The sequence below is a fragment of the Canis lupus genome, chromosome 12 (assembly GCF_048164855.1).
Source record: "Canis lupus baileyi chromosome 12, mCanLup2.hap1, whole genome shotgun sequence".
In the NCBI taxonomy this organism is placed as follows: Eukaryota; Metazoa; Chordata; class Mammalia; order Carnivora; family Canidae; genus Canis; species Canis lupus.
In genome coordinates, this window is record NC_132849.1 from 15,581,356 (window position 1) to 15,606,113 (window position 24,758).

Genomic DNA, 24,758 nt, shown 5'->3' on the forward strand with positions numbered 1-24,758 from the left:
CTACCAAGCATTTAAGGAAGAGTTAATACCTATTCTCAAACTATTCCAAAAAGTAGAAGAGGAAGGAAACTTCCAGATTCATTTTGTGATGCCAGCATCACACCCTGATACCAAAATCATATAAAGACATTACAGAAAAGAATACAGTAAGCCAGTATCTCTGATGAACATAGATGTAGAAATCTTCGACAAGATATTCAAATTCCATCTAACAATGCATTTTAAAAAGTCATTCACATGATCAAGTGGGATTTATTCCTGGAATGCGAGGGTGGTTCAGTATTTGCAAATAAATTGACATGATACATCACATTAAAATGCAAAAGGATAAAAACCATATGATCATCCCAGTAGATGCAGAATCATTGTAGTTCAATTTGCATTTCCTTAATGTTAATCGTGTTGAACGTGTTATTATGCCCCCTATGTCCCATCTCTGTTCTATTCAGTGAAATGTTGGGTTTTTGCTCATTTTTCTAATTGGGTTGTCTTTTTTTTTTTTTTTTTTTTTAAGCTGTTAAGGTTTGAGACATCTTTATGTATGTTAGATACAAATCTTTTATTGGATATGAGATTTGCAAAGTTTTCTTCCAGCTTAGAGCTGGGACAGAGAGGGGCATGTCATTGCTGCTGAATGGCAAAGCCCAGTCTCTCTGTGTGGTCTCCGCTGATACCACAGAAAGGGATATAACTCATTACCATCCATCTAGGGTAAAAATAGGTCCTGGGGTCCTGTTGGCTATCTCTGATACCTTGGCTTGGATGTTGGGGTGTCTTGTAATCATTTAGCAAGGGTAGAGGTTTAGGCTCCTCATTTGGCCTTTGGTGATATGAAAAAAGCTGGGTTTTTTTCTGTGTTGTTTGGCTGTAATAGAGCAGTTTTGTTCTAAAAGTTTTCTGTCTTGCTAGACTTCACTTTTACTATTTTTTTTAGCTAATGAGCGTGAGTTTTTGTTAGAGCCTTTGCCTATGCCCTTTTTTCCTGTATTACTGGCTTCTTTAGCTCCTAAATCTGGAATATATGAGATAAAAAGAAAACCCAGGATTTCACTACCGTGTCATTCCTCAGGTCCCAAAATCCATAGCCAGCCTGCCTTCTCTGCATCTTTCAGATGATTCTTAAATTTGTTTTATATATAATATCTAGAACTTTTAATTATACTTACAAGATGAATAGGAAGTAAAACTACTACTCCATTATGTCAAAAGTGACAGCATAATTTTAGTTTTTTTTATTTGAAATCAAAGGTGGCTGTTATCAAATAGGATGCCAAGTATTAACTTTATAGGTAAAATACAGAAATCTCAAAGAGATTTTATATTTATGGTAGCTTTAGGTTCTGATCCAACACTCCAGGAAGAAGTACTCATTCTTTTTCCTATTCTTAGGAATACTCCTTTCCTTATTCTTACTGGTAAAACATTAGGTGATAGGCCAAGCTTCTATAACAAAGAGACCTCAAAATACAATGGCCCAAATAAGATAGAATTTTTTTCTTTTCTTTTTTTTTTCTAAGATTTTATTTGTTTATTAATGAGAGAGAGAGGCAGAAACACAGGCAGAGGGAGAAGCAGGCTCCATGGACTCGATCCCGGGACTCCAGGATCACGCCCTGGGCCGAAGGCAGACGCTAAACCTCTGAGCCACCCAGGGATCCCCTTATTTTTCTTTTATATGATAGTCTAGGATAGGAAAAGGAGCTCTGTTCCTTGAAGTTATCCAAAGACCCAAGCAGGCTTGGCAGCTAAGCCATTTTTACACATGGCTTCTGAGATTGTTCTAGATATTACCATTTTCAGCTGGCAAAAGTAATGGCGATGGTAATGATGGTGGTAATAGGGGAACATGGAGGTCAAGAATTTGATTTTCTAAGGACAGGAAGCAGAAGTTACACTTACTGCTTTTGCTTATATCTCATTGGCCCAAACCTAGTCATACTTATACCTAGGTACAAAGGAACCTGGAAAGCTCTCCAGCTTTGTGGCCATGTGAGCAGCAAAGGTTAGGGTAAGGGACCTCTGTTACTAAAAGAAAAAAGGTAAGAATACTAAGGGCAATAGTGGTCTTTATTTTTGTTACTTTAGTGAAACAGTTTTAGAAGGAATTAACTATATGGTCTTAGTTATCATGAGCCATTTTATCCTATAGTTAACTGTCTTTTTTTGTTGTTGTTGTGTTCTTACCTGTTTTATTGTAAAAATGAACAGGACCTTTGTGGTTAAATCTTAGCCTGGATTATATAACTGGTTTTTATATAACTATTTGGACTACTTCAAGTAAGAACTTGTTTATATCTTCTAGGGTTTACAGAGTCCACGGGGAATAGGATGCAAGCCAGAAGCTGTATGTAGTCACATTATTATTGAGAGCCATGAAAAAGGATGTTTCAGGACTCTAACTGCTGAACAACCACAATTGGATAGTCACCCTTGTGTTTTCAGATCTGCTGACCCCTCAGACATGATCAGAGGACAACGGAGTCCATCATCATGGAGAACCAGACACATCGACCTTTCCAAATCACTAGACCAGTGTAACCCCCATTTCAAAGTTTGGAATTCCTTGCAGTTACGAAGTCATTCCCCATTTCAAAACTTTGCAGCTGATGACTTCAGAATTAGCCAGGGTCTTCGAATGCCATTCCATGAAAAGATAGACCCTTGGCTGTCAGAATTAGTAGAACCTGCTTCTGTGCCACTTGAAGAAATGGATTGTCATTCTTCATCACAAATGCTACCCCCTGAACCCATGAAAAAGTTTACTACTTCCATCACTTTTTCATCTCACCGACATTCTAAATGCTTTTCAGATTCCTCTGTTCTTAAGGTTGGTGTTACTGAAGGTAGCCAGTGTACTGGAGCATCTGTGGGGGTATTTAATTCTCATTTCACTGAAGAGCAAAATCCTCCCAGAGATCTAGAACAGAGAACCTCTTCCCCTTCATCATTTAAAATTGTTAGTCATTCACCAGATAAAGCTGTGACTATTTTAGCAGAAAGTAGCAGGCAAAGCCCAAAGTTATCTGTTGAACATTCTCAGCAAGAAGAAAAATTCTTAGAAAGATCAGATTTTAAAAGCAGTGACTCTGAGCCCAGTACCAGTACAAAGTGTAGCAATGTCAAGGAAGTTCATTTTTCTGATAACCATACCTTCATTAGCATGAGCAGACCAAGTTCCACACTAGGAGTAAAAGAGAAGAATGTAACTATAACTCCAGATCTTTCTTCGCACATTATTCTTGAACAACGACAGCTTTTTGAACAAAGCAAAGCCCCACATGCAGATCACCATGTGAGAAAACACCACTCTCCCCCTCCTCAACATCAGGATTACGTAGCTCCAAACCTTCCTTGTCGCATTTTTCTTGAAAAACAAGAACTCTTTGAACAAAGCAAAGCCCCACATTTAGATCATCAGATGAGAGAAAACCACTCTCCCTTTCTTCAAGGTCAGGATTATATAGCTTCAGACCTTCCTTCTTCCATTTTTCTTGAACAACGTCAGCTCTTTGAACAGAGCAAAGCCCCAGATGTAGATCACATGGGAAAATACCATTCCCCTCTTCCGCAAGTTCAGGATTATGTAGTAGAAAAGAATAATCAACATAAATTTAAATCATACATTTCTAATATGATAAATGTTGAAGCCAAGTTCGATAATGTGATCTCCCAATCAGCCCCAAGTCAGTGTACATTAGTAACATCTACATCTGCATCTACTCCACCCTCAAATAGAAAAGCACTTTCTTGTTTTCGTATAACTCTTTATCCCAAGACTCCTTCCAAGTTGGATAGTGGAACCTTAGATAAAAGATTTCACACATTGGATCCAGCTTCTAAAACAAGGATGAATAGTGAGTTTAACTCTGACCTACAAACTATATCTTCAAGATCATTGGAACCAACCTCCAAATTATTGGCCAGTAAACCTATAGCACAGAATCAAGAATCTTTAGGTTTTGTAGGACCTAAATCTTCACCGGACTTCCAAGTTGTACAGTCTCCTCTTCCAGATAGTAATGATATTTCTCAGGACTTGAAAAGCATACTTTTTCAGAATAGCCAGATAGTAACCTCAAAGCAAACACAAGTGAACATTTCAGATTTGGAAGGATATTCCAGTCCAGAAGGGACTCCAGTATCTGCAGATCGGTGAGTCTCATTGTGATGACAAGCAAGCTGATGGAATTTGTGATAAAGGGTTTTAAATACTTAAGCAAATGTAAGTTCTTGGGAAAGGTAGTATGATTTTTCTTAGGGGAGGTTGTATCTGACTAGTCTTCTAGAAGTCTTTTAAGGCATAAATTCCTAAATAAGAGAGAACATCTGAAAGTAATATATCTTTTTTTTTAATTTTTATTATTTTTTTCTTTGTTTTAATTTATCATTTTATTTATTTATTTTTTAAAGATTTATTTATTTATTTATTTATTTATTTATTTATTTATGATAGAGAGAGGCAGAGACACAGGCAGAGGGAGAAGCAGACTCCATGCCAGGAGCCTGACGTGGGACTCCATCCCGGAACTCCAGGATCGCGCCCTGGGCCAAAGGCAGGCGCAAGACCACTGAGCCACCCAGGGATCCCCTTATTTATCATTTTAAAAGGCTTTTGACAAGACTTGGCATTAATTATTTCAGAACATCAAATTACTTTGGGAAGAGTCTTTGATCATCCCGTGGTACAATTTACTGATTTATTTATTGTATTGGAAATATGCTGAAGACCAGGCTTTGGGATGTGTGCATATGTGCTCACTCTCTTGCTTATTTGTGCATGCTTCCTCTCTCCCGTCTCTCTTAGTTTCCATTTCATGATTCAAATATTTAGTATTTACAATGAAAGAAAGGTAACTTTCCAACAGAGCATCTTGGCAGATATCACTTTAGCCAAGTTATCAAGGCTAATATCATTGGTAATGCTATCAATATAATGCGCTGATGTGATGTCCCACTTTGCAGTGTGTTCTAGGAAAGGAAACCTAGGTCGGAACTAAATACATTAGAGCTATATTATTCAGCCTAATTTTAAGACTGTCATAAATTCAGCTTTACATTTTGAATCCTTTAAAATACAGATAAACAGAATTACCCTCTCTGTTTCATGTTCCACCTTCTACTTGAGAAGGCATCATATCATAGTGAAGAGCCCTGGGCTTGGAAAGAGGGAAGGGAAAAATGTTTATTCAGTATCTACATGTGGTAGTCGTGGCAATGAGGGACTTATACATGTTATCTCATTTAATGCTCATGATAACCCTATGAGGTAGGTCATGGTATTCCTGTCTACCTCTGGGAAACTGAGACACTGATACTGCTTCTTTTGCCAGCAGACAATATTGCCTCACATGATGCTGTGCTGTGTTTTGTTTTGTTTTTTTTTTTTAAGATTTATTTATTTATCTTATTAAAGGTAGGGAGGGGCAGAGGGAGAGAGAGAGAGAATCTTAAGCAGATTCTCTGCTGAGCATGGAGCCTGATGGGGGCTCAGTCTCACAACCCTGAGATCACAACCTGAGCTAAAACAAGAGTCATATGCTCAACCACCTGAGCCAGTCAGGTGTCCCACACATAATACTGTTTGTAAGCAACAGAATGGGCAGTCTAGTTCAGTCTGTTTAAAGCAAGAGCTTGTTCACCACATGGTAATGTCTCCCCGAATCTTGAACCCTGCTTTCAGCTCCTCTGTCAGCTCTCCTCTTGGACAGGTCATTTAATATCTTTGGTGCCTGTATGCAGATGATGATGGAAGGAAAAGGCTTAAAAAGTTGAAAGGCCCTTATAGTTCTTAAAGTTAGTGATTTAGAATATGGGCCTAAAAAACAGGGTCAGTCTCTACTTTCACCATTATAATACTGAATTAGAGTTGAATTCCCTGAATTAGAAGAAAATAATAGATGACTATAAATATGAACTAATAATAATGCCGTCTGTCTAGAATGTACTAAATGCTGTTATAGTAGATGCAGATATCATTTTATACTTAATATAATCATTATTTTAAAATCCTAATCCTAATATTTTAAAATTAGATGTTTTGCCCAACATTGCATGGTTATTATTAAATGTTAGAGGTGGCATTTGAATCTAGGTTTGTCCAACTCCAGAGTCCATAGTAATTCAGATGGTGCCTGGGTGGCACAGTCGGTTAAGCATCTGCCTTTGGCTCAGGTCATGATCCTGGAGTCCTAGGATCGAGCTCCACGTTGGTTTCCCCCCTTAGTAGGGAGTCTGCTTCTCCCTTTGATCCTCCCCCACTGATGCTTTCTCTCATTGTCTCTCAAATAAATAAAATCTTTAAAAAAATGCAGTAGTTCAAACTATACAATATACATATATACACTAATCTGTATACATGTGTTTATGTATATATGTGAATAAAATACATAAATATGTATTATTTTTAAACTTTTGTTTTGAAATTATTTTATATTTACAGAGGTGCTACAAAAATAGTAGGAAGACTTCTTGTATTAACTATTTATTGCTGTGTAACATATATTACTCTGAAATGTAGTAGCTTAATAAATATTATCCCAATGTTAATATGGGTTTTGTGAGTCAGAAATCTAGGTGAGGCTTAGCCAGGTGCTTTCATTTCAGCTCAGGATCTCTTTCAAGGTTGCAAACAAGGTTATTGCCTGTAGCTGTAGTCCCATCTCAAGGCTTGATTGAAAGGATGTGCTTCCAAGCTTGTTCACATGGCTATTGGCCAGACATCATTCCCTTCCTTCCATAAGGCAGCTTAAATATGCAACTAAATGCCCCTCTAAGTGAGCATGAGAGAAGAAGGAAGGATGCCCAAGAGAAATGTCATAGTCTTTGTAACGTCACTTTCTAAGTGAACCTCACTACTTCTGCACCTTTGTCTTCAATGGAAATGAATCACTATTTCCAGCCCACACTTCAGGGTTAGGGGATCATACAGGGGTGTGAATACCAGGAATCAGAGATCATTGGGAAAAATATCTTAGAGATTGCCAATATGTCCTTTACCAAAGCTTTCTCTGTGTTAACATCTTAACTGTAAAACATTTACCAAAAACTAAGTAATTATCCTTCATATAAAATTATAACTAAAATATGGACTGATTTGGATTTCACCTGATTCTTTCCAGAAATGAACCTTTTTTACTTCAGATCCAACCCAAGATACCACCTTGCATTTTAATTGTCATGTCTACTTTATTTCCTTCGATCTGTGGCCATCCTTGTTTTTTATGACCTTGACACTTTGAAAAGTTACTTTGGAGAAAGTTTTTATTTAGTTTTGCCTGATGTCTCAGGAGTATATTGAGGTTATGCATTTTCAGTGCATTTCATTAGGGAGCACATTAAGTTGATATGCATTACTGGTGATGTTAACCTTGATTACTTGACTGCAGTGGTGTCTACTAAGATATTGCACTGTACAGTTACTGTTTTTCCTATGTAAATACTAGATATTCGAGAGAGAAACTGGTAGACTATGTTAACATCCTGTTTCTGCTTAAACTTTCATCATTAATTTTATCATTCATCACTGGATCTTGCCTGTAGCAATTATTACTCTGGTATTCTAATGGAGTTTTTATATTTCTTTCATGTCTATTATAAAGTGGAATTTTTCTGTAAGCAAGAGCTATTACTCCTCCCCCATTTAATTATTCCTTTAGTTATTCATGTACATCAGTATGGATTCAGGAAAATTTATTTCATTCTTTGGATTATAATCTAATACTACTCAAATGATTCGAGTTTTAGCTATTGAAAGCACTTTCCATGTTGGCTTCTCTACTCTGCCCCAGGCCCCACTCCCAATCAACCATTTCTCCCAAGAACCCTTGTTCCCTGTTTGCCTCCCTCCTTTCCTTCCTTTATCTTTCCTTTCTCTTTTCTTTCTTGAAAAAAGGATTTTTTCTAGCTTTTTTGAGATATAATTGACATAAAACATTGTGTAAGTTGTTTTGAAGCATGTTGATTTGATACACTTATATATTGCAAAGTCATTACTACCATAACATTAGCTAATACCTCTGCCCTGTCACATAATTACCTTTACTTTTTGTGGTGAAAACTGTTTGTAGTTTAAGATCTTTTTAAACAACTCTCAAGTGTATGGTGTATATTATGTTAGCTATCATTACAATGTTGTACTTAGATCCCCAGAACATGTTCATCTTCTAGTTGGGAGTTTGCACCCTTTGACCACAATCTCCCCATTTCTCTCACCCTCCACTTCCTGATAACTACCCTTCTATTCTCTGTTTCCATGAGTTTGGCTGTTTTAGATTCCACATATATATCATACAGTTTTTGTCTCTCTCTCTCTTTTTTCACTTAGCATAGTGCCCTTAAGATACATCTGTGTTGTTGCAAATGACAGGATTTCCTTCTTTGTAATGGCTGAATAATATAATAGATGGACACTTAAGTTGTTTCCATATCTTGGCTGTTGTGAATAATGACATGGGAGTGTAAATCTCTCTTCAATGTCCTGTTTTCATTTCCTTTGAATATATACCCACAAATGAGATTTCTGGCTCATATGGTAGTTCTATTTTTAAGTTGTTGTTGTTGTTTTTTTTTTTTTTTACATTTTAAAAAATTTAAATTCCATTTGCCAACATAAAGTATGACACCCAGTGCTCATCCCACAAGTGCCCTCCACAGTGCCTGTCACCCAGTCCCTCCCCCCACCCGCCCCGTAACCCTTTAAGTTTTTGAAGAATCTTACTGTTTTTCATAGTGGCTATATCAGTTTACATTCCCACCAGCCAGTAGTGCACAAGGGTTACCTTACCTCTGTATACTCACCAACATTTATCTCTTGTCTTTTGATAATGACCATTCTAACAAGTGTCAGGTGATAGCTCATGGTTTTCATAGAGCTAGAGGTTTGCATGCCCATTGTTTAATTGGATTATTCATTTTGGGGATGTTAACTTGTTTGTTTCTTTGTTATTGAATTGTATGCATTCTTTATATATTTTGGATTTTAATCCCTTATCAGATAAATGGTTTGAAAATATTTTCTCCCACTCTGTAGTTTCCCTTTTTACTTCGTTGTCTATTTTGATATACAGAGCTAGAGGTTTACACCTTTTCATGTACCTGTTGGCCATTTGTATGCCTTCTTTGGAAAAATATCTGTTCAGTTCCTCTGCCCAATTTTATTTTGTTTTTTAAGCTTTTATGTGAATTCCAGTTAATGTACAGTATCAGTTTCAGGTGTACAAAATAGTAATTCAGCACCTCCGTGCAATACCCAGTGCTCATCACAACAAGTGCACTCCCCAATCCCCCTAACCCACCCAACCTATTAACCTCCACCCACCTCTGCTTTGGCAACCATCAGTTCTCTATAGTTAAGAATCTGTTTCTTGGTTTGCCTCTCTCCCCCTTTTTTCCCCTTTGCTCTTTTGTTTTTTTCTTAAATTCCATATGAGTGAGATCATATGTTGTCTTTCTCTAATTTATGTATAATACTGTCTAGCCATCTCTAACCATCCATGTTATTGCAAATGTCAAAATTTCATTCTTTTTATAGCTGAGTAATATTATATATACCACATTTTCTTTATCCATTCATCAATCGATGGACACTTGAGCTATTTCCGTAATTTGGCTGTTGTAGATAATGGTGTTATAAGCATCAGGGTGCATGTATCCCTTTAATTAGTGTTTTTATATTTTGGGGGTAAATGCCCAGTAGCACAATTGCTGAATGGTAGGGTGGTTTTATTTTTCACTTTTTTAGGAACTTTCATATGGTTTTCCACAGAGGCTGCACCAGTTTGCATTCTCACCAACGGTGTAAGAGGGTTCTTCTTTCTCCACATGGTCGACAACAGATGTTGTCTCTTGTGTTGTTGACTTTAGCCATTCTGATGATGTGAGGTGATCTCTCATTTAGTTTTGACTTGCATTTCCCTGATCTGTGATGTTTAGCATCTTGTCATATGTCTGTTGGCCATCGATATGTCTTCTTTGGGAAAATGTCTGTTCATACCTTCAGCCCATTGTTTAATTGGATTATTCATTTTGGGGATGTTAACTTGTTTGTTTCTTTGTTATTGAATTGTATGCGTTCTTTATATATTTTGGATTTTAATCCCTTATCAGATAAATGGTTTGAAAATATTTTCTCCCATTCTGTAGTTTCCCTTTTTACTTTGTTGTCTATTTTGATATACAGAATATTTTTGGTTGACGTTGTCCCTCATACTGAGTTTTCCTTTTGTTGCTTATGCATTTGGTGTCACATTAAAAGTCATTACCAGTGCTCCTGAGTAGCTCAGTTGGTTAAGCGTCTGCCTTCGGCTCGGTCATGGGTCCTGGGATCGAGCCCCTCAGCAGGCTCCCTGCTTAGCAGAGAGCCTGCTTCTCCCTCTCCCCTAGCTTGTGGTCAGACTACCCCCACTCTGTCAAATAAATCAATAGAATCTTGAAAAAAAAAAAAAAAGTCATTGCCAAGATCAGTGTCAAAGAGTTTTTTCCATATATTTTTCTCTATGAATTTTCAGGTTTTATGCTTAACTCTTTAATCTCTTTCAAGTTAATTTTTGTGAGTGGTATAAGATAGGAGTCCAGTTTCATTTTTCTACACATGGTTATTCAGTTTTTCCGGGACCATTTATTGAAGAGACTATCTTTTCCCTCGTTGAGTATTCTTGGATCCTTTGTCAAATATTGGTTGACTATATGTGCAGGTATTTATTTCCCTGCTCTCTGTTCTGTTCATTTGTCTGTGTTTCTGATTTAATGCTACTATCATACTGTTTTTGATTACTACAACTTTGTAGTGTAGTTTAAAATCAGGAAGTGTGATGCCTCCAGTTTTGTTCTTTCCTAGAATTCCTTTGGCTCTTTGAGGTCTTTTATGGCTCCATACAAATTTTAGGATTTTTTTCCTCTTTGTGTGAAAAATGCCAGTGAGTGTTGATAGGGATTGCACTGACTCTATAGATGGCTTTGGGCAGTGGACATTTTAACAGTATTAATTCCTCTGGTGCATGAACATAGTCATCATTAAATTTATACCTAGGTATTTATTTTTGATACTAGTGTAAATTTATATTCTCCTTTCTTTTTCAGATATATTGTTGATAGAAACACTAATCATTGGTGGAATATTTAAGATTTTCCATCTATAAGATTATATCATTTTTAAACAGTGTTACTTCTCTGATTTGGATGCCTTTTACAATTTTTTTTTCTTTCCTGATTGCTCTGGCTGAGACTTCTAGTACTATGTTAAGTAAAAATAGTAAGAGTGGGCACTTTTATCTTATTCTTGATATTAAAGGGAAAGCTTTTAACCAGTCACCCCAGAGGATGATATAAGCTGAGGATTTGTTATAGATGACATTTATTTTATTGAGTTATGTTTCTTCTCTACCCAATTTGTTGATAGTTTTTTATCATGAATGGATGCTGTGTTTTGTCAAATGCTTTTTCTTGATTTTTATCTTTCATTCTATTAATGTGGTATATAATATTTTTTGATTTCCATATGTCGAACTGTCCTTGTCTCCCAGGGATAAATACTGATTGGTCATAGTGTAGGATTCTTTAAATGTGCTATTGAATTTGATTTGCTAATATTTTGTTGAGAATTGTTGTATCTGTATTCAGGGAAGGTGGTCTGTAGTTTTCTATCAAAGTCTTTATCTGGTTTTGGATCAGGGTAATGCTTATCTTGTAAAATGAATTTGAAAGTGTTCCTTCCTCTTCAATTTTTGGTTGAGTTTCAGAATTCATGTTGTTTCTTCTTTAAATGTTTGATAGAGGGACGCCTGGGTGGCTCAGCAGTTGAGCATCTGCCTTTGGCTCAGGCATGATCCTGGAGTTCCAGGTTCGAGTCTCACATCAGGCTCCCTGCATGGAGCCTGCTTCTCCCTCTGCCTGTGTCTCTGCCTCTCTCACTCTCTCTCTCTCTCTCTCTCTGTGTCTCATGAGTAAATAAATAAAATCTTAAAAAATAAAATAAATGTTTGGTAGAATTCACCAGTAAAACCTTCTGGTCCTGGACTTTTTTTTTGTTTGGAGGTTTTTGGTTACTAATTCAGTCTCCTCTTATTATTGGTCTGTTCATATTTTCTGTTTCTTCATGATTCAGTCTTGGTAAGTTGTATATTCTAGGAATTTATATTTTTTTCCCTAGGTTCTCCAGTTTGTTGGCATATAATTGTTCATAATAGCCTCATGATCCTGTGTGTTTCTGTGGTATCAGCTGTAATGTTTTCTACTTTCATTTTTTATTTTATTCATTTTTTTCTTTTTTTTTTCTTTTTTAGTGTGGCTAAAGACTTATCAATTTTGCTTATCTTTTAAAAACACAGCTCTTAGGGGTGCCTAGGTGGCTCAGTCAGTGAAGTGACTGCTTTTGGCTCAGGTCATGATCTCAGGATCCTTAGATCAAGCCCCACATCAGGCTCCCTGCTCAGCAATGAGTCTGCTTCTCCCTCTTCCTCTCCCTGTATGATTTCTCTCACCCTTGCTCTCTCTCAAATAAGTAAATAAAATCTTAAACAAACCCAGCTCTTAGTTTCATTGATATTTTCTGTTGTTTTTCTAAACTCTATTTCATATATTTCTTCTCCTGTCTTTGTTACTACCTTCCTTCTGCAAAGTATGGGCTAGTTTTTTCCATGAGCTATATTTATTTGAGATCTTTCTTTTTTCTCTTCTTTTTCTTCTTTTTTCTTTCTTTCTTTTTTTTTAAGATTCATTCATTCATTCATTCATTCATTCATTCATGAGAGACACAGAGTGAGAGAGAGGCAGAGACACAGGCAGAGGGAGAAGCAGGCTCCATGCAGGGAGCCTGACATGGGACTTGATGCTGGGTCTCCAGGAACAAGCTCTGGGCTGAAGGTGGCACTAAACCACTGAGCCAACTGAGCTTCCCTTCCCTTCCCTTCCCTTCCCTTCCCTTCCCTTCCCTTCCCTTCCCTTCCCTTCCCTTCCCTTCCCTTCCCTTCCCTTCATGCATGAGCAGGAGGGAGGGGCAGAGGGAGAGGGGGAGAGAGAATTTTAAGCCTGACATAGAGCTTGATCTCACAACCCTGAGATCATGACCTGAGCTGAAATCAAGAGTCAGACATTTAAGTGACTGAGTCACCCAGAGGCCCCAAGACCTTTCTTTTTTCTTAATATAGGCATTCATCGCCATAAACCTCCCTTTTGAACTGTGTTTCTTCATCCCTTTGATTTTTGTGTGTTGTGTTTCCATTTTCATTTGTTTCAAGATTTTTTGGGTTTCTCTTCTGATTTTTTTTTTTTTATTTTTTGACATACTGGTTGTTCAGGATTTTATTGTTGAGTTTCCACATATTTGTAAAATTTCTGGCTTTCCTCCTGATACTGATTTCTAGTTCCATATTATTGTGGTAGGAAAAGGTACTTAGTATGATTTCAGTCTTCCTAAATTTGCTAAGACTTGTTTTGTGGCCTAGCATATGACCTATCCTAGAAAATGTTCTGTGTATGCTTGATAAGAATGTGTGTTCAGGAGCTGTTGGAAGGAATATTCTATAAAGGTCTGTTAAGTCCATTTGGTCTAAATTACAATTCAAGTCCAACATTTATTTCCTTATTGATTTTCCTATCTAAATGATCTAGTCATTGTTGAATTGGGGCATTTAAAAACATAAAAATGTAGAGAGTAAAATGATAATGTTTTTGTATGTGATCAAGGTTGTTATTATATAAAATAGATTGTTATAGCTATAAGAAGTTTTATGTAAGCCTTATGGTAACCACAGAGCAAAAACATATAGTAGACTCATGAAAGATAGAAGGGAATTAGAACATAATCTTAGGAAAATCAATACGTCACAAAAGAAGGCAGCAAGAGAAGAAGAAAGGAACAAGGAAAGTACAAAAATAGCCAGAAAAACCAATGAGATGGCATTATTAACTTCTTACCTATCAATAATTACTCTAAATGTAAATGGATTGAATTTTCCAATGAAAAAAGATAGAGTGACTGGATGAGTAAAAAACCTGACCCAACTATGTGCTATCTACAAGAGACTCATTATCTTAAAGACACACAGGTTCAAAGTGAAGAAATGGAAAAAGATACTCCATGCAGGTGGTGACCAAAAGAGAGCAGGAGTAGCTATACTTTTATCAGACAAAATAGACATTAAACCAAAAGCAGTAACAAGAGATAAGGAAGGCCATTATATAATAATAATGGGGATGGTTCATCAAAATGATACAACAGTTATAAATATATACACACCCTTAAGCACCTAAGTGTATTAAGCATTACTAAACATATCTGAAAGAAGAAATAGATAACAATACAATAATAGCAAGAGACTTCAGTACGCTACTTTGACCAATGGAGAATAGTATGTAGGAACAAAGGTATAAAACACCAGATTAGCTTATTGTTACTAGGGTGTCACTGCTTCTAGCAGTTAATCAAGCTAAGAATTAATATGTATGTATATTAATTCATGCATATACCTACTATCAATGTGTGTGTATGTGTTTGTAGATAGCTAGATGTGGTTTAAAAAATACTTACACAAGTCAATATTGATACCTTCAACTAATCTAGAACCATAGGGTTGATTCAAGCCTCTTACCCTTATTTTTTTTTAACTTCTTTCTTCAGTGGTGATAAACCACAATATATTTACCCTAGTATATAAATTAGTTTCAGAGTTCCTAACCTGTATCCACCTGAAAAACAAATCCTCCCAATTTGCATACTGTGTTTATGTATACTTTCCTTTTGAATTTAGCATTACAGTATCCAATCAAAACACTGCTGACATTTATTACTTAGATCATGTTCTTTTCTTCTATACCCTTCAGTGTGAGTATGTGATTCATTTATAATACAGTTAGTTTCATTTGTCCTATCCTGCATTCCACTTTTGCCCTTACATAGTGGTTAATTTTTAAAAGTTTACATAGTGTAAAACTTGCTTTTTGTGAGGTACAATTCTATCATTTATGATAAACCCACCATCACAGTTCCATAAAAAGTATTTCCGTCAATCCCAAAATTTCTGCCTGTCATCTATTTATGGACAAACCCCTTCCTTGACACCTGGTAATTCCTGGTTGGTTCTTTTCCTCTAGTTTTGCCTTTCCTGAGTGTCATATAAATGTAATAATGTGTAATAGCCTTTGGGTTTAGTTTCTTTTACTTTGTAAAGCACATTTAAGCTTCATCCATCTTTTTCATGAAGCAGATTTTTAACTTTTTATTGCTTTATTAAAAGAATGATATTTTATTATTCTTTTATATTACAATTCTGTAGTACAGATTACCATAGTTTATCCATTCATTCATTCTTTGTGGTGATTACAGTTAGAGCTATAAACATTTGTGTGCCAGTTTTTGTTTCTATAGAATAAATACTCAGAGGAGTGGGATTGCTGAGTCATATGCTGTATGTGTGTGCTTAACCTTGTGAGAACTGTTTATCTGCATTCTCACCATCAATGATATATGTTCCAGTTACTCTACATCTTTGACAGCATATGATATTGTCCATATATTTAGGCATTTTTATAGGTGTACAGTAATATTTCAACATGATTTTCCTTCCTTCCTTCCTTCCTTCCTTCCTTCCTTCCTTCCTTCCTTCCTTCCTTCCTTCCTTCCTTCCTTCGATTTCATTTATGACAGCGAGAGAGCACAAGCAAGGGGAGTCGCAGAGGGAGAAGGAGCCCAATGTGGGGCTGAGACCTGGGACCCTAGGATCATGACCTGAGCCCAAGACAGATGCTCAACCAGCTGAGCCATCCAGGCTTCCCATGGTTTTCATTTGTATTTCCCTAATGGCTTTTCTTCATTCATGTGGTTATTTACCATCCTCTTTGGTGAAATGATTTTTTAATATTTTCTTATTATTGAGTTCTGAGAGTTCTTAATGTTTTAGATATAAGTGCTTTGCTGGATATGTTAGTGGCAAATATCTTTTTGTAGTATGTCACTTATCTTTTTCATCAACTCTGGATCTTTCAGAGAACAAAGGTCTTTAATTTCAATGAAGTCCAGTTTACTGATTTTTTTTTTATGGCTCATGCAGTAGGATTGACAGTCCTTTTCTTTCAGTATTTTAAAAATATTCTGCTTCCTTCTAAATTCCATGGTTTCTGACAAGAAATCTATAGTTTTGGAATCATTATTCCCCTGTAAGTTAGAAGAAGTGTGTCATTTTTTTCATATTGCTTTAATTTTTCTTTTGTTTTGCTGTGAATCAATTGGTTATGATGTTTCTAGGCATGGATTTCTTTGTTATATTGTGTTTGGAGTTTGCTGAGCCTTCTAAGAGTTTATATCTTTATATCATATTTAGGGAGTTTTAGTCCCTATTTCTTCCAAATATTTTTTCTGTATCTCATTCTTTCTCTTCTCTTTCTATATCTCTGATGACAGAAATGTTAGACCTTTTGGTATTATAAGTCCCTGAAGCTCTTAATTTTTTTTTCAATCTGTTTTTCCCCTCTGTTGTTCAGATTAAATAATTTCTATTGATCTGTCTTGGAGTTCACGAAGTCTTTGCTCTGACATTTCCATTCTGCTATTGAGCTTATCCAATGAGTATTTATTTCAGTTACATCATTTTTAGTTTTAAAATCTCTGCCTTTTCTCCTCTATATCTTCTGGCTTTTTTGCTAAGACTTTGTCTTTCTATTTGCTTCAAGGGTATCCATTCTTACTTGTAGGATTTTGTAATAGCTTCCTTAAAGGTTTTTGCCAGATAATTCTAACATTTCTTTCATCTCAGCATTGGTGTCTGTTGATTTTCTTTTCTCATATGAGTTTAGATTATTCTGGTTCTTCATATGTGGAGTAATTTGGGGTTGTATTTCGTAATATTATGAGGTAACTAGTCTCATTTAAATCCTATAGAAATTTTTGATATTTTTGTTTTAGCAAGTAATCAACTCATTCACATTCAGGTTACAAATTCTAACCAGCCTTCTGTGGATTATAGTTCCATTTGAGTTCAGTTTTCAAAGCTTTTGTACTGCTATTCAGATCTGACCTGCATGTGTGTGTACCTAGTAGACAGTCTGAGACTTGGGTAGTAGTCTATCTCATATTTCTGTGTTCAAAGTGTAAGTATGCTATTTAGGTTCAGATCCACACACACAGATGGCTCAGGGATAGGCCCAGGAGTTTACAAACATATGTTAAGGAATTGCTTTTCTCTCTACAATTTTTCCTTGAGCTCCCCTTTCCTGAGTGAGGACAGAAAGCAGGAGCTTAATTTACTTTTCTGTGTACTTGCTATAACTACTTTCTGTCAGTTGCAGGTGGCTTGGTACAGAGGGGACCAAATCTCCTCTGTCGGAAGAGGAAAGTTTTCCTCCCTCAGAATTTGAAGCTCTTCCTATGGTCCCTGTAACTGCTGAAATATTGTCACCATGAGATTACTTAAGTGCTTGAGATTCCTAGATGAGAGCCCAGGAAAAAGATTTTTTTTTTTTTTTTTTTTTTTTAGGAAAAAGATTTTTGTACTATTTCTACTCTCCCTCTTCAGGCCTGAATAGAGGGCTTTGGAGGTTTTTCTGTCTGTACTAATGCCTGCCTCCATGTTTCAAGCTATTTTGAGTTCAAACCAGTGGATGCCAAAGGAAACAATGATAAATTCATCACCATTTTAATAGTGCTTCGAATGTTGATCATCTTCACCAATTTGCCTACTCCCGTTATTTTTCAGTCCTCTGATAGCTGCTCTGTGTAGACTGTCTAGATTTTATGTATTCAGATGGGAGAGACTGGGTCAGTTAAGATTATCCAGCAGTAGAATCAAATGTACCACTTTTTATTCCCATCAAAGTTTATACAGTTTCAAATTACTCCACATCTTTGCCAACACTGATGTTTCCAGTTGTTTTTAATTTTAGCCATTCTAAATGTGGATGTGAAATGGTATGTTACTGGGTTTTAACTTGTATTTCCCTGATGACTCATGATGCTGACCATCTTTTCTGTGCTTCTTAGATATTTGAATGTCTTTATTTATGAAGTGTCTGTTCCCTTTTGTTTATTGTATTGTTTGTTTTATTATTATAAAAGTTTTTTACGTATTTCAGATACACATTATCTGTGTCTTGCACATACTTTCTCACAGTCTGTGGTTTGATTTTTGTTTTCTTACTGGTACCCTTTGAAGAAGACAAAGTGTTACTTTTTATAAAAATTGTTAGTTTTTCATTTAAGGTTAGTGCTTTTCGTGTCTTGCCTAAGAAAATGTTGCCTAACCTAATGTGGTGAAAATTTTCTCCTATATTTTCATCTAGAAATATAGTTTTAACTTTATGTTTTAATTCTGTAATTTATGCATTTGAGAATCATTTTCTTAGATAGTCAAGCACCATTTTTGAGATTTTGATTATTTCCTTACTGAATTTAATCGGTAAGTTTGTCAAAACTCAGTTGGCCTCTAACATGTGGGTTTATTTGTTCCTTTAATCTGTTTATCCATTTTCATACTAATACCATGATGTCTTCTTTTTTTTATAGCCATGATGTCTTCATTACTATAGCTTGATAGTAAGTCTTGAGATCAGGTTATGTCCTCCAACCTTGTTTTTATTTTCAACATTGTTTTTGCTATTTTAAGCCTTTTGAATTTCAGTATAAATTTTAGAATAAGCTTCCTGTTTTCTTCGTTAAATCTTCTTGGGATTTTGTTTGGATTATGTTGAATCTATAGATGATTTTGCAAATGATTGATATCTTAATAATCCTGAGTTTTCATATACATGAACATTTTTTCCACTTGTAGTACACTTTCAGTAATAAGTAACTATCAATGTATAGGTCTTGCACATGTTTTGTTAAATTTATTCCTAAATATTTTGTGGTTTTGATACTGTTGTATTTCAAAATTTGTGTTTTCTAGTTATTTGTTGCTTGTATATGGAAATATTGTTGTCAAGCCAATTGAGAAACGTCAACAAGTTAATTTTCATTTTAATTTCTTACTTATTGGGTCAAAGCTTCCTATGGGTAAGAGTGAATGGATTGGGCTTATAGTGGCTAGGAAGTAAAACTAGGAAAAGGATTTTGTGTGTGGGAGGTTTAAATTTTCTGTTGGTGCCAAAGAAAGGTACTCACATTAAGACTTTCTTACCTGTCCAGATGTAGGGCCAAAGGCAATGCTTAAAAAGAAGTCATTAGTGAAACATCAAAAATGGAGTCAGACTTTATTACAGTACATGTTGTAGAGATTACCCTAGTCATCCTTAATTTATATATTGTCCTTTGTTGCTAGATACAGTTTACCTTATATTTTATGTAGGATTTTTGCATCTGTTTCATGGGGGATATTCACTTATACAATTTTCTTTTCTTGTAATATCTTTGTCTGATTTTGGTATGAGCATTGGGCTGACCTCAGAAATATATTGGGATACCCTAAAAGAGTTTGTGTAAGGTTGATTTCCTTTTTTAGATATTTGGCAGAATTTACCAGTGAAGCCATTGTGGCCTGGAGTTCTTAGTACAGATTCAGTTTCTTTAATAGGTATGACTATGCAGATTTTCTTTTTCTCTGGTGTCAGCTTTGAAAGTGTTTTTCAGTAAATTTTTCTTAACTTGTCAGAATTTGTTGACACGAGTTATTTTCATAATATACTCTTATCCTTTCAGTTTTTGAATCTCTATTGATAATAGCTCTTTTATGTCTCGTATTAGTAATTTTTTTATTTTACTTGATTGCTTTTTCTAGGGATTAAACAATTCGGGTTTTGTTGATCCTCTAGAGTGTATTTCCTGTTTTAAGGTTTCTGCTTATGTTTACTTTTTTCCCTTTTGTTTTGAGTTTTAACTTGATGGTCTTTTTCTACATTTCTGACAATAAATACTTAATTTTCTCAATTTCATTATTATTTAGCCTTTTCTGACATACACAGATTTTTATGTAGTTTCTTATTATTACTTTTGTTCTAAATATTTTCTCCTTTCTGTTACCATTTGTTTTTCCTTGGGCTATGTAGAAATGATTCTATCTAGATAATTCTGTTGTGGTCTTTGAGATTATATTCTAAATGATTTCAGTATATTTAAATTTCTTAAAATTGCATCATGTTATGGTAGATTTTTATTTTGATCAATGTACAGTTGATAGTAGTACATATTCTGCAGTTCCTGAATGTGACATTCTGTATATGTCAATTTGGTCCAACTGATTGACTGTTATGTTGAAATCTTCATTTTTACTGAATTTTTGTGTGCCTGTTTAATCAGTATCTGAGAGTATTATGTTAATATCTCTTATTTTCCTTAACCATTTGGGAGTAAGTTGCTGACATGCTGCCCCATCACTGTATCATTTCCTATAAAAAGAACGTTTTCCTATATAACTCCAATAAAGCCATGAAAATTAGGAAATTAATATCAGTGCTGCATTACAGACACTATTTAGAATTTTTGGTTGTGCCATTTAAGATTTTTATAAGAGGAGGCAGTTCAAAAATCACATGTTGCATTTGATTGTCATGATGCTTAATTTCCTTTGGTCTGGAACATTTCTTCACTCTTTCCTTGACTTTCTTGACTTTTTGAAGATTACAGATCATTTACTTTGTAGAGTGTTTTTCAATTTGGGTTTCTTGCTTGTCTCTCCTGATTAGGTTTGGGTTAGGAATATCATCGAGGTGACCTTGAATTCTCATTATATCTTATCAGATGTTGCACAATTTTCATTTGTCCCACTACTGACAATTATCACATTGATTATTTCATAAAGTTATGACTACTAGGTTCCTTTAGTAGAAATTTACTCTTTTTCTTCTTATAATTATGTATTTCTGTGGGAAGAAGTACTTTGAAATTATGTAAGTATCTCATTCCTTTGCAGATTTTTAGTTTGTTTATTATATCCATACAGAATCTTGCTTTCTTATTTCATTCAATGGGTCTATTACTTTTTTTCACTTTTTTATTTAAAAATATTCCCAACAGATTACCAAAAATAGTTTGTAGAGTGCCATGGACCCATCACTTGTCTTCTCCAATGGTAATATCTTACGTAACTTTAGTACATTATCAAAACGAGGAAACTGTCATTTATACAATATGAATAACTAGACTACAGGCCTTCATTAGATTTCACCAGTTTTTGCATGCAGTTCAGTTTTTTTGAATGTATAGGTCTATAATTCTATGAAATTTAATAACACAGATTCACATTCCTACCATAATTGAGATACAGAGGCATTCTGTCATCACAAAGGAATTCCTTGTATCTGTTCCTTTATACTCACACTCCTGCTCCTTGCCTTCTTTAACCCCTAGAAACCAGTGATCTGTTTCTCTACTGTATGATTTTATCATTTTGAGAATGTTCTATAAATGGAATCATGTAGCATGTAACCTTTGGGATTGACTCTTTTTACTCAGCCTAATGACCTGAAGATACATCGGAGTTCTTGTATGTATCCATAGTTCTTTCTTTTTATTGCTAAGTAGTACTCCAGTGTTTAAATATATCACAGTTATCCTGTAGAAGGACATTTAGGTTGTTGCTAATTTTTGCTATTACTAATATAGCTGCTGATAACATTCATTTACTTATTTTTACATTAACATAAGTTTTATTTTTCTAGGACAATGATTTTCAAACGGTTGATTTTGTTTTTTGTTTTTTGTTTTTTTCTTTTTAAAGATTTTATTTGTTTATTCATGAGACAGAGAGAGAGAGAGGCAGAGACACAGGCAGAGGGAGAAACAGGCTCGATGCAGGGAGCCCGACATGGGACTGGATCCCAGGTCTCCAGGATCAGCCCTGGGCCGAAGGTGGTGCTAAACCGCTGAGCCACCCGGGCTGCCCAAATGGGTGATTTTGGCCCCAGGATGATATTTGGCTATAACAGATGATAGACATTTTTGGTTGTCACAACTAGCAAAGAATTTTCTATTGGCATCAGAACTGCTGATGAATATCCTGGAATACACAGTACTACACACAAAGAAGTATTTGGTTCAAAATGTCAGTAGTGCCAAGGTTGAGAATCTCTACTCTAGGATAATTGCCCTGATTGTTGGGTTGTATAGTAAATATGTGTATATTTTATAAGAACCTGCAAACTTTTTCACAGTGGTTGTATCATTTTACATTTCTACTAGCAAAGTATGAGGGATCCAGTTTCTCTACATCTTTATCAACATATGATATTCTAAATATTTTTTATTTTAGCTAAAGTATAAAGGGGTGTTCTTTATCATTCTAATTTGCATTTCCCTAAATAGCTAATAATGATGAATACTTTTTCATGTGCCGTATATTTTCTTTGATAAAGTATGTGTTCAAGTTGGTTTTCCAGTTTTTTGGAAAATTTTATTTATTAGAGAAAGAGCAAGAGAGCGAGTGTGTGTGTGTGTGTGTGCGCGCACATGAGCAGAGGGAGGGGCAAAGGAAGAGGGAGAAGCAGACTCTGCTGAGCAGGGAAGCCCAACCGAGGCTCCATCCCAGGACCCCAGGATCACAACCTGAGTCAAAGATACCTAAGTGACAGAGCCACCCAGGCGCCCCTCAAGTTGTTTTGCCATTTTCTAATTGTACTGTTTATTTTAACTGTTGAATATAGAGTTTTTATCTCTTCTGGATACATGTTTTTTGTTGTTGTTGTTGTTGGATATGAGTGTAAATATTTTACGTCTTAAAAAATCATTTTCTTATTGTGTTCAGTGTTACTATTGCAATTTGTTTTCATTCTGAAAATGCCACTGATTTGATGGCCAGTGACAGCCCTTTCAAGCTGTCTTCTGCATCCATTTTACATGTCTCAATTATCTTTTGAATGTGTCTTTGCTTTCTGGCATAAGAAGATATTTCAGACCCTTCTAGTTTTCCATCCTCTGGAATTGGCCATTTCTCCAAGGAGCTTGATTTCTTCAAGGAGATATTTTGAAGCCAAGATTTGAGCAGGATGTGTACACATTGCTTTTGGGTTGCTCCAAGCCCTTTTAGTGGCAATGTGTAGACACACAAACATACACACACACATATACATTTACATTTATTTCTTCGGTATATATTAAAAAGCACAAGCTCACACCGATATTTGCAGTTCTGATTGTATTTCATTTTACTTTTTTCTTCTTTCTGTTTTTGTAATTCCCATATCCAATAGTGAGAACCCTTACTTCCAATATGTTTTATGTATTTATTTATTTGATCAATCTCCCATTGTATAACTAATATCCATCTCTCTTGCCATCCTCTCCCCAGCCAGGATTCTGACTTACCACTTAGATTCTGACTCTCCATTCAGGCTACCTTTCTGTGTGGGTGTGCTTCTCCCCTAGCTTGGGCTTTGACACTCCACGCTAGACTACCCCTCAACATGGATGACCTCCCTGCAACTTGTTCTCTGACTTACCGCCCCCAACGCCTATCAGAATGCTTATCCGATTCATGTAGGCTCTTTCTTACCTACTTGAGGCTCTTACTTTTCTGGACTGCCTTTCAAATGGGCATCTTCTTCATCCTACTTAGGCTTTTAATTTTTTACAATGGTCCTCTGTGCTTGGATGCCTTTATCCTGTTCAGGATCTGACTCAAGATGATAGGTTACCCTATGTAGATACCCTCCTTACCCTGGCTCTACCATCTCAAGTCAGCCTGCCTTCCCTTACCCTGCTTGATCTCTGACTCACCAAATTAGGCCACCTTTAGTCCCTGGATGCCACCCTCCTCAGGAGAATCTGACTTCCCAGTCCAGGCTGCCTCTCTATGAAGATGTTTTCTACACTCTAGTCCAGATCTTCCACTCTTTGTCAGGCTGCCCCACTCTAGAGACACCTTCCTCATTCTGCTTGGTATCAATCCACATGCCAAGCTGGACCTTCCTTTCCATTGAAACCTTCCTTATCCTGATCAGGCTCTGGTATTTTATATATGGCCACACCTCCACAGATTCTCTCCTTGCCCTGATTGGATTATGATATCCTGTGTTAGGCTACTCTTTGTTGGGCACTCTCCTCACTCATGAGACTCTTACCTTACTCTGGGGTACTGTTACCTTACCCTGTATAGGTGCCTACCTTATTCTCTCCATCCAAGGCAAAAATAAAAAGACAGGAGGAGGAAAAGGAGAAATGATGCTTTTTTTAAAATTACCATTTCCTTGGTATATCTTTTTCAATCCTTTTACTTTCAGTGTATCACCTTATGCTAAAGTGTATCTCTTGTGAATAGCATATGATTTGGTTTTATTATTTTTATCCTGTTAATATTTGCATTTTAATTCAGATATTTAGATCATTGATATTTAGTATAATTATTGAGATGATTGTTTTAAGGTTTTCCATTTTGCATTTATTTCTATTTGTTTTCCCTGTCCTTTATTATTTTAATTGATTATTTTTATTTCATACTATTTCCTTTGTTGGATTTTTTTATTATACATACTTGTATTATTCTTTTAATGATTATCCCAGAGGTTATACTTCCTTGACTTACAATTCATTTTAAATTAATATTCTTTCTACTTTATGAGCAATGAAGACTTATTTATTTATTATTTTTTATTTAGGGAGAGAGAATGTGCCTGAACCCAGGTGGAGAAGATAGAGGGAGAGGGAGAGAGAGAATCTTAAGCAGGCTCCTTTGCTCAGCATGGACCCCAATTCAGAGCTTGATCTCACAACCCTAAGATCATGACCTGAGCTGAAATCAAGAGTTGGCCACTCAACTGACTGAGCCACCCAGGTGTCCCAAACAATGAAGACTCTTAGAATAGTTTAGCTCCATTTGCCTGCTCCTGCTTTTGTGAATGTATTT

The 24,758-nt window shown here is 35.8% G+C and overlaps 1 protein-coding gene across 1 annotated transcript in view; it reads left to right on the forward strand.

Moving 5' to 3' along the window:
* ALMS1 (ALMS1 centrosome and basal body associated protein) overlaps positions 1–24,758 on the forward strand; it is a 215,786-nt gene that overhangs the window by 99,935 nt on the left and 91,093 nt on the right. Inside the window, exon 12 of the mRNA XM_072769843.1 lies at positions 2,303–4,152. Within this exon, the coding sequence (XP_072625944.1) occupies positions 2,303–4,152 (1,850 nt within the window). The remainder of the gene's footprint in view (positions 1–2,302; positions 4,153–24,758) is intronic.